Source organism: Atta cephalotes (assembly GCF_000143395.1).
Source record: "Atta cephalotes unplaced genomic scaffold scaffold00003, whole genome shotgun sequence".
Taxonomy (NCBI): domain Eukaryota; kingdom Metazoa; phylum Arthropoda; class Insecta; order Hymenoptera; family Formicidae; genus Atta; species Atta cephalotes.
The window spans coordinates 6,017,148-6,029,304 of NW_012130067.1; the positions used below are offsets into that span (position 1 = coordinate 6,017,148).

General features: G+C 26.5%; 1 protein-coding gene across 1 annotated transcript in view; it reads right to left on the bottom strand.

Annotated features, from left to right (window-relative positions):
* LOC105625777 (UDP-glucuronosyltransferase 2B17-like) overlaps window positions 1-12,157 on the bottom strand; it is a 50,945-nt gene that overhangs the window by 2,756 nt on the left and 36,032 nt on the right. Inside the window, 1 exon segment of the mRNA XM_012207096.1 lies at window positions 476-958. Coding sequence (XP_012062486.1) covers window positions 476-958 — 483 coding nt within the window.

Here is a 12,157-nt window from a genome sequence, read left to right on the forward strand (position 1 = left end):
ATATATATATATATATATATATATATATATATATATATATATATATATATATGCAATCTCTATTAAATATTCTTCACTCTATCATAATAGATAATTTTATTAAAATTACAAAAAAATTTTCTTTTATAATTGCAAACTAATTTTTTTATTGTTATTTACAAAATGTGGATAATTAAATAAGATTGTACTATTAAATAATAAAGTTAATTAAATAATAAAGCCAAATTTTGCTTATGTTACAAGAAATATTAATAATATATTTTAACAAAATTGTACCTGTGAATAATTCTCTTTTTTCGTTACAATTACCATAACAGTTATTATTAATTTTTCTTCAATATGTTTATAAATATGAAGATAAAAAACATTAAAAATTTGAAAGTTGAAGTAATCTCTACTCTCTTTGATATTTTCACTTAAATGAAATAAATTTTAAACAAAACATTTATAAGAATTTTATATACATCATTCTTACCTATAAGAGGTGCATTAAATCTATACGCTAAGGCATATAGACCGGGTGATTTTATGGTTTCTACAATTACTACATCGAATTTTGTATCACTATCCAGTTCATACATCTTACGTACTTTCGGATGCTTATAAATGTTTTCTGTTATTTCATTACATAGAGGCCATAATTGTTTGTTTAGTACATTTGTCCACGTATATGTCCCTATATTTTTGATGAAATTTAGTTTTGTAATCAGATTGTAATGGGATTTGAAGTTGATTTCTGTCAAATTGGTCAAATTGGGATCATTTATCGGATCAGTTGTTAGAACGACGATTTCATGCCCTCTCTGGCTCAAAGTGGTCCATAATAGTCGAAAAGGAATTTGGTGACTGTAAGATGGTATTGAAATAATTGCCAAGATCCTTGCAGTTTCTATTGGTGTAGCAATGTATACAAAACATCCTATCCAAAATATCATTTCAGCAATTGGCTTCATTTTAGCTGTCGATAATAAGTAAAACTTACAATTAGTAAAAATTAATTTTCATTACTGATAATAATTTAACAAAATATTTTCTTTTATTTATATGATCATCCTATTTTTTATCTGTTTATTCTTAAAGTTTAAGGCCAGTGTTTAGAATGCGCTTTTATTGATAAATGCATGCATTTAGTACATAATTTACGTTAAAAATATTATAGAATCAATGCGCGCATTTATATTGATAACAATTAAATGTATAAGTCTAGGAATAAATAGGGATTTATACATTTATTTATATGCATAATAAATAATAATCTGTACAATATGAAATAGTTCGTTATGTTCAGGTGCTGAGTAATGTTACGTCTTCAAAAATGCTTATTGAATCTATAACAAATACATAAATTAATTTTTCCACCAAATTAGGAAAATAATTAATAATACAACTTTGTTTCTCACAAAATGCGTCGCAATTAACACATGCAAATACATTTGCACAACTGCGCATACGCAAATAAATCTGAACTGTACAAGAATATTTATAATATCGGATGATCAAAATAAAGTTTCGAGTTTGATATGTGCTACTTAAAACACATAATGATATAGATTTCTTAAGAAATGTGCATTTGTATTTAATATGCATATTCAAAGTCCAAATATAATAGCAATGCTGATATACGTTATCTATATAGCTTGTATTTGAGACTCATTACTTCTGTGAAGCTAGCACCTCATTTTTTTTTAAATTAACTTTTTGTGACAGGACAGAATATACATATATTGCATTCTTTATAGTTTACAATTATGTGTGTATACGATCGATCATTTGCGGGATAGGGTGAGGGGGGGGTGCGCTATTGTTCTACATTGGTAATATCAACTTAATAATATAAAAATCTTTTAATAATAAGAAAAACTAATGATTTATTAAAATTAAAAGATTACATTGATTGTTAATTTTTAACCTCGGTAGTCTAAAGGCTTAGGACGATCGCACGGAATGCAGAGATCCGGGTTCGACTCCCGACCGAGGTAATATTTTTTTATATTAAAATAAAAATTAATTATTTATAGATTTTAGTATGTCATTCAACATTATTATTAAGATTATTTCGATGATGCGAATAAGTATAAAAAATTTGTTAGATTGCTAGTCAATTTAACTTGTGATATTACTGTGCTCGTAGTTTAGTAGAATTAGCGTTTCAAGACCAAAAATCATTTCGGCGCGCGTTTCTGGTCGTCTGCATACATAGTATATAAATTCACACAAGAATCATACAAGCATTTAAGATCCAGCTAGATCGTTTAAAGTTCTAATTTTTATAGTTTGTGTTATCACACACACACACACACACACACACACACACACACGCGCGCGCGCGCGCGCGCGCACACACGCACATACGGTCCTATAATATATTATATTGTTAATTTTTAATTATAATCATAATATTAATGTTATATTATTTGAAAATACAAGTAATATTAATGTTTTATATTTGATGATTGTCAATGATTATCGATAATTTGGCAACGTTGCATTCTGAAAATGAAGTTGGCATTCTTACTTGAATTGCCCACTAGTAATTGACAGTTAATTGAAATTAAAATATTATTTTCATATACGTACTTTACAGTTAATAATATAACAATAGGTTATAAGCAAGCACGTATATATTCAATCATCACACATGTGTCACAGGATGAAGTAAGCCGCAATCTAACCTAATGTTGGAAGTCAACAGCATTGCCAAGTTTTCTATATTTCTTTAGTTACTCAAATAGACATGTTTTCATCAACTTTTTGCTTATATATAAATAAATTACACGGTGAATAGAGTTAAAATTCTTGCAAAGATGCAAAATAAGGTTTGTTCTAACTATCCTATTATGTATATGTTTTTTATGTAGATCGATTTATTTTAAAAATAAATAATTATGTATTTTAATATATCAATCATTGAATGCATTTATCATAAGACATCATGCATAAAACTCTAATTTTAGCTCTTTTTTTCAGTCAATCGATTTGAAATTTTAATATAGTTTCGTTTCAAATAATATTCTGTGTAATTTTTGGATAAATCGAAGTGATTTTTCATTTCGTATCTTCTTAATAAAATTAAAAAATGAAAAAAGTTATTGATAAATTTACGAGGTGTTAACTTCACAATACGAATTAATATTTTAAAAATTGCCATTTTTATTATGTATTTTACTTTATTTTGTAAAGTTAATACTCCGAAAATTTAACAATTGCTTTTTTTTATTTAGAATTTAGATTATGTTCTAGAAACATGCTTTTAACGCTAATAATCATTCTAGCTCGTATTTAAAATGCACTTTAAGGATGTAAACGTGCATTTATTTATACATGTATTCGTTAAGAAATTATCTATTCTGTCTTCCAAAATAGATAATTTTTAAGAGAATGTAATTTTGTAAAAAATTACATTATAATGAAATATTCCAGAATACATTTTGATACGACTTATTTTTTATGAAGTTACACAGATAAAAATGCTGATTTGTTCAAATTTAAAAACTTTTACAAAATTCTTTAGCATGAATTAAAAATCGCATACAAAAGTTTTCACAGCTTTTAAAAGAGTGTATGTTTATTTTTAATTTATGTATTTATTGAGCGTTATACAATTCTTTTTTCACCACGTTGTTCAACATCTTATATATAAATATATAAGAATATATGTATAAGAAAAGCATGTACAGGATTTAATTGTTGCTTCTTTTTGAAGCCGTGCTTTAGCATTCATTAGATGCAAAACAAGAACAGAATTCTCTGATAGCATTGAAAGTGCGCTCCTGGAATGCAGTCTTTATTTGTTAATTTTACTAATGAATTTTAGAACTCTTAAAACGATAGTACATAAAAAATTTAAGTAGTAAGACGTAAGTAATAATAAGAAAATGAATTTGGATTTGCTACCGCTTATTCTCTAGATTTCTTGGAATGAAATCTCACTCTAAGAGAATGAAAATACAGCTATTTTTAGAGAAGAATGAAAATATTTCTTGAAAAAGAGTAATGAGTGAAAATTGTTTGTTGTTTTTACTCTTTTTCAAGAAGTGAAATATTTTCACTCTTCTCCAGAAATAGCTGTATTTTCACTCTCTTAAAGTGAGATTTTACTCCAAGAAATTTAGAGAGTAAACTGTAGCAAATACAAAATATTGATTCGCTTATTATTGCTTACATTTTATTACTTAAGTTTTTTGTATACCTACTGCATTATCTAATTGGCAACTATTTTTACCAACATGAGAAAATACGATATTAAAGAATTCTGAAAAAATTCTCAGAATTTTTATAAGAAAATTCTCAGAATTTTTATAAGAAAAAATAAGAAATTTTTGCCTCTTGCTATTTTTTTTGTAAAGTTGATAGTATTTGAGTAAAAAATGATTGAAAACTAATATTCGGCAATTTTCAATAATTAATATCTCGTTAACCAAAAATTACGTAAATTGCAAAATGATAGAGGACTTTTCAATTCAATTTAATCCGCTCTATCTACAAAAAGCAGAAGTCTCATTGAATACCCTGTATATAACTTTACAAATGCGATGATATATCAAGTAAATGCTCGTATGAAATTATATTTTCCATTACTCTAGAAAAAGATACTCTAGAAAAAGAATATTTTCTTAAACTTTTCTATATAACTTTGAATCATGATTAATCCATGTTGGTGAAAAATGAAATTCGCTTGAAATCGATGGTACGAGTGTTTCATAAATGCATGTCAATACTTTTGACGATAACTCTATATATTAAAATAAGTAAAAAACGTTATATGATCATATGTCCTATATATTTTAGTTTTTAAGTTATGGATGATCAAGGAATGTTCGAAATGCCCGCTTGCGTCAACACACGCTACTGCACGTCTTAGCATTAAGTTCCGCACTCATTCAAAAATATTAGACATTTTTCAAATAGTTTTAAAGCAAAAATTATCTTCAGCATAAATGTACATTACCATTTTGCTGATTTTAGAACAGTATTTAGTAACTCGCGAGCATAAGATATCAACTGCTTGAAATTCTATTTAATTTGTACACTGAAAGAAAACAAATGTAGTTATGATAACTATAAATTTGACAACTCTTGCAATTTAAATACCTGTAACTAGTTTTACAAAGCAATAGCAACTAAAGTAGTACTGAATACTATAAAGTGTAGTCGCAGTAACAATATTTAGGTACTATTAATTAATAAGTGAAATAGTAACTACATTAAGTTACTTGGATTTCATACATATAAATATAACATTTTTCTAGTTTAGACAAAAATTTTTTTTTAATAAAGCACTCTATATATTATAGTAACTAATTAATCTCATTGTTGAAGTAACTTTAGAATATATTCGAAACCTTTTCTCTAAAGTCGCTCAGCACGAGCAATACGCAGTATTGTCACTAGAAGAACGTAGCGGAGTTCAGTTTCTTCTAATACAGAAGTACAGAAGAAAATTACTCAGTTTACAAAAGGCGTAGCATTGGATTCGAACTTGAAAGAAAATAAATAAAAAATAAATAAAAAATACATATAAAAAATACATATAAGAATTTGTAACTATGTATTATAAAGTTTTAATAAGAACAATAAGTAAAGTAAGTGAACTAAGAAAATATATATAATATTATATAGAAAATATATATAATATTATATAGAAAATATATATAATATTAATCATTTAATGGATGATATAATTAATATTATGATGATATAATTAATATTATTGTTCTTATTAGAATTTTCTAATATATACATAGTTGAGGCATTATTTCATTACAAATTTATAGTTACTGATACGATTTTTTTCTCTGTATTGATGAATATTGTTTATAAACATTAGATAACGTTGAAACGTGTTAAGCTGTACAATAGCATTGATGCATAAGACAAGCATTTCGAACATTTTCCTTAATCATCCATAACTTGAAAATTAAAGTAGGACATATATTCATATGTTCATGTTTTTTACTTATTTTAGTATGTATAAATTTACCTCCTAAAGTATTTATATAAATATTTATAAAAATATCCTGTATATATTACGCGTACACATTCGATGGATCGTGGACAAACTGTGAAAACTCGTGAATTAGTTGAACCAAAATTGTGGAGAGTCATTTTTTTCCTTCTTCATTTTTCAAAGCGTCTACTTTTCTATCTGAATACACGAACCAAGTCCTGTTTTCCTTTCCATTATAAGAAAGTGAAATCTGATTGTTTTTTGTTGCGATAACACGGAACAATAATTTGTAATAAAGTTTACTAACAATTCCAGCAAAAGCATATTAATTAAAGATAATTACAATTAAAAAAATCAAGTCTTTAATAAAATTATAAAATAGTAATAATAGTTTGTATGAAATTAATTACAAATAATAAGAACAATAAAAATTGTATTAGACCGTACATATGAAAACAAAAAATTGTTTATATTACGTTAATCAAACTTGTGTCTTATCTCTTTGACGCAACAGAACTTTAAAATTATTGATATAATATGAATTTAATATGATATATGTATCTAACAAAGAGAAATAGAATGACAAAATATACAATATCTTGTAAGAAAGTTACGAAATAAAAATAAATGTTTTTTACTTACAGTTTTTATTTGATTAAAGAATCAATTTGATAACATTAAAATTAATAGTTTTAAGATAAACTTTAAGATAAACTTATTTACAAAAAAAAGTACACTCTTTGTAATAAATTCGTTGATCAGTACCGAGACAACAACAAGTCAATACTGTTTCTTAAATATAATTTTTTAAATTATCGTCGCTTTCAAATTTCTACATAGATTATTTTAATTTCGAATCAATCTTATCGTACTCCCCTCTTCTAAATCGTTTAAAAATGTATGAGCTACACGTCACATGTCAATAATATTAGAATATTTATCGTATTCAAATGCATTAGAACGAGAATATCATTAACTAATATTTTTTTAAATATGATATTTTGAATTGCCATCATATATCGAATCGAGGATATATGGATATAAAGCAGAAATAGAGTACAATAAAAATAGAGTAAAAAAGAAATAAAGAGTACTCGAATTATAACTATAATATAATAACAAATTTGCATGTGTGAGATGAGAGATATCTTGACAATACTATTATATTGAATATATACAAAAGTATTGAATATACATATATAATACCGCAATTTTTTTTAATTGAACAATAATCGATGAGCGATAAGAGAAAAAAAGAAAAAAAAACGGAGAACGTATCCTTGATTGAAAGAAGTTACTGATGTCTCTCGTAAGCGTTCGAAGTAATGAGTAATCAATCGCTAAAGGCTGCTCATAACTTTCTCAACTATTTTCGTCTTATTTTTTACAGAAATGTGATTGCTAATTCTCCAGCTAATTTCACTTCTCTCTTGTGAAAGGAGTCACAGATTCTATAGCTGAGGCTGAGATACAAAGGATCACTTTGTCGGACTCTCTTGCTATTCGTCAGAATTATGGAGCAGGGAAGATTGAATCAGAAAATTAAACCGGAGAATTAATTATAAACGATTCCGTATATATTCTATCCATGCACATATGCATAAGTAATTACTGTCGAAACAATAAAACATAGGAAAAGATGTTTTATTGTTTCGACGGTTTTAAGTAAAATTTGTATAGCTTTCTACATGCTTTATTGTAAACAGGATGAGGCAATAACTTTGTTCATCTTGAATATCTCTGCTATTTTTAAAGATATGAAAATATTGTAGTTACAAAAACTATACGGTATCAAGAGGACCATAATATATGCTGGTAATAATTTTTCTAGGTGGAGATGCTTCAGAGATTTCAAGATCACCTCCATTTTTTTTAATAGCATGCTGTACTTTTTTAACCTTATTGTAATAGCGGGTGTTTAGACGATTTCAACGATAATAATAGATTATTTGTCATTAAATAAAGAAGTAAAACATTGATTCTTACGTCACAAGAAGTGCTCGAAGTAATGTTCGTTTATATCAATGCAACACTGCAATCATTAAATTCCTGAAGCACTTCTTAACATTTTCGGATTGTTGCACATGCTGCAATAATTCGTTGCTTCATATTTTCCGGTATGGCCGGCAGTTTCTAATGAGGACAATATCCTTATATTTGCTATGTTACAGTAAAAAATGTAAATGTAAATTTTTACATTTCTTACTATAAATTCTATAAGTCTAAAGAGATTTGTGAAACTTTAAGCTAAAACTAATTATTCTAAATTTAATATCAGTAGATCTTTCAGAAGAAATGTTCCTCCATGTAGGGGCTAATAGATTTTTCAGTTTCGAATTTTTATAGACGAAATTAAGAGAAAAAATGAATTCGACACCAGTTATTACATACATTTGACTACTTAATAATATTTTAATAATAAGGGGAAATTAATAATTAATATGAAAAAAAATGCACTTTTCTAATGCATTCCATCTAATTCAAGTCCCGGGACCGGGGTAATTCGATTAAAATTAAAATAAAGATTAATATATTTTAAGCTACATCCTTGGCTACATATTAATAAAACTTTTATAAAAATATATTTTAAACATATTCGCTTTGTAGGTAAAACAATGCTTCTTTTTATAAAATTGGTCCATTTCGTGCAAAAAACACATCGAATGAGCCTAGTTTTTGAGATTGGACATGAGGAAACTAAATTTATAACATTTACCATTGAGGAAAATCTCTTTAAAGGAATAAAATTTTGAGTATTGTAACAGTCACTAAATGAGTCATGCAATTCCATGCTGTGTTAGTCTACTATCTCCCCTTCATCCGTTTATTTTTGAAAAACATTAATAATATACAAAGATACAAAGATACATAAACAAAAATAATCTGTTAGACTTTATTAAGTTAGAACTACACTTATTATCTAAGTAGAAATCAAATATCTCAGACAATCATATACGATTGTCAAACTTTAAGAATAAAAATATTTACTTAGGTGTATGATTTTTTAAAATTGTGGCATAACTTCTATCAAAGATGTGTTCGCAACAAGATGTTACAGCAGGCTTAACGGTAGTCGCTGCTCAGATACATTTAAGCGTGTCTCACACGTTTTGTTTTTAATGTAATCTTGATTATTCTACTTATCCCTATAGTCAACTGACCTCAGTCTTCCCTAATTTAACTCTCCTGTAATTTTGGTAACAAATTAATGTGAAAATGAAATTTTTATTTGTTAAACAAGTAGATATGCTCCTCATCTATGAGAAGTTCAATAAAATTCAATAAGGGTGCAAGCATTGTATATTGAACGATATTCAGATCGGATGCATCCCTCTTCACATCGTATGTTTTAACGAATTTGTAAAAAATTAAGAGAAATCGAAAGCTTTATTATGCGATAATCTGAACATCGAAAAAGAATGTGTCATGAAAACTATGAAATCAATATACTTGCAATAGTGAATGTTAATCCTCAGATTAGTTCAAGATAGATAGAACGAGTCAGGCATTAATAATAAAAGAAGGATATTATGAATTCTTGCTTAACATAATTCCATCCGTATGGTATTAACCTTCACCAAGATTTACACGGTACGGATTTTGAAAATCGTGTTACATTCTAAATGCAACATTAATGAATGCAACTTCAAATGTTCATTAACAATAATTTTTGTTTTAATATTATTGATCGATGAAGCAACTATTTATGAAGCTTTACTAATCTTGTAAACTTGTATAATATGCATTACTGATCGGATGAATATCCGCTCTGATTAAAAGAAGTTGATGATCAATGATAATGGTCAATAAACATATGCGGTGCGGTATCATAGGCGACAAATTAATCGAATCGTATTTCATTAACGGAATAATGCTATTAAGTAATTAATAGCATAAAATATGATAACTTTATACGCAACGATTTCTAAATTTTATTAGAAAATATATAATTGAATATTTATTTATTGAATAATGATATATCAGCACGATGGATGCCTCGCACATTATGGATGTAGAGTAAAAGCTACACTCAATAAGATCTTCCTAAATCGACAGATAGAAGATGGTGAGCCGATTTGCCAGCTCGTTCAACCGACATAACACCGCTCGACTTTCTTGAAGAACATTAAAAAATATTGTATAAAATATGTATACCAAGAAGTGCCAACCATACCGGAAAATATAAAGCAACGAATTATTGTATGCATGTGTGACAATCAATTCGGAAATGTTAAGAAGTGTACACGCTTCAGGAATTTAATGAATGATTGCAATGTTGCATTATTATAAACGGACATCACTTCTTGTATAAGAATTAAATTTACTTCTTTATTTAATGGCAAATGGCCTTTTATTATAGGTCGTTAAAATTGTCTAAACAACCGCTATTCTACTAAGGTTAAAAAAGTACAACATGCTATTTTAAAAAATGAAGGTGACCTTGAAATCTTCGAAGCGCTTCTAAAAAAATTATTCTCAGCATATATTGGATTGTCCGGAAAGTTCGTGCCGATGTTGAAGAAAAATTGAAACGCAGAAAATTTAAATTTTAGTATACATTTATTAAATTATATAGATTAGTCGACACGAATTTTCCGGACAACCCAATATTATAATCCTTTTTACCATGCAACTTTTTTGTAATTACAATATTTTCATATCTCTAAAAATAGTGGAGATATTCAAGATGAACAAAGTTATTGTCTCATTCTATATATATGTATTTATTTATGTATGTATATACGTATATGTATAGCAGAAGATGATGTGTCTGACCAATTTTGATATTTTTTTCTTGTGCAAGTTGTATTTTGATGTCTAAAAAATGTCAAAAAAATTCTAAAATATTCTTTGAAGTGTTGACACTAACATATATTCTTTATGAATTTAAATTGTTATCTTTTGTATATCTTTTATAACATTAGAAAAAAATTGAATTTTAATCAAAGGTACAACGCCCATGTTGGTCAGATCTCTGACCAAGGATTATTGTCTTTCTTATCTTTAACCAATGTATAAAATGCATATATATGTATAAAAATAAGGTATTCAACAAAAGTTTAATTTTATTTATATTTTTATATTTTTAATGTCTTTTTACACCATATAACTTTACATATAAAATGTATAAAAATAAACTTTACCGTACAAAGATGCAATTCTCGTTTTTACACGAAACGATTGCATCTGGCAAAAATAATCCTTTGTTTATTTCATTCAAAATTTTGCATACATAATGAGCATAATTTTATTAATTGAAGATAAGATAGCTCAAAGGTAAGATTGCTAAATTAAATGATTATCCGACATTGTATTGATTGATCAAAGGTACACTATCAATTACTGATTAAAGGTACAACGCTTGCTTACTTTCTATTTGTTATTACTTTTATCGATTAAATTAAGATTGACAGTATTAATTCTTAAATAATTTTTTTATAATATTTAATTTTTTAAATTATTTAATATTTTAAACAATCCCAACATAAGACAATATATATATGTACAACACACAATTTTAAGAAAATGAAATACTTATATTATACAAAGAAACATGATTTAATTAATTGAAATAAACTTCATATTATGTATATTTTTTTATTATGTATTCATTTCATTTTCTAATAAAGAGTTTTTTATTATCAAATTGAGGCATTTGATTTAAGGATATCAAAATCACAAAGCGATATACTTTTTAAAACTTGTAAAAAAAATTTTTTCTTTCATTAAAAACGTTTTATAATTCAGTTAAATGCAACTTTTAAAGGCCATGTAGGAGATTTCGGAAAAATTCCAACTGGAATTCCTCTTGTTCTGGATAGATATAATTTAAGGGGAGTAATGACCCATTTGAATGCTTGGAACTTTGCTAAAATCGACTTTAAGCTTGAAATTTGTTTATTTTTTTCACATTAATCGGGCTATTTTTTAAGGCGTATATCGTAGAGTTAAATGAATTATTGCATCATGTTCAGAAACCAAAAAAACATACAGTACATTAAAAATCTGATTTAAACCATTTTTGTATCAAATCAAACATGTATTAAGAAAAATCAAAACTTCGATTTAAAAATCGTTCATTAGTGACCTCTAAATATTTTTTAATAAAAATTTAGGGCTGTTCTTTTGCATGAAATGGAAGCTTTTGAGCTGAGAGGCTGATTAAAAAAATATTTTCTTTTTTCTTTGACAATTTAATGTGGATATATA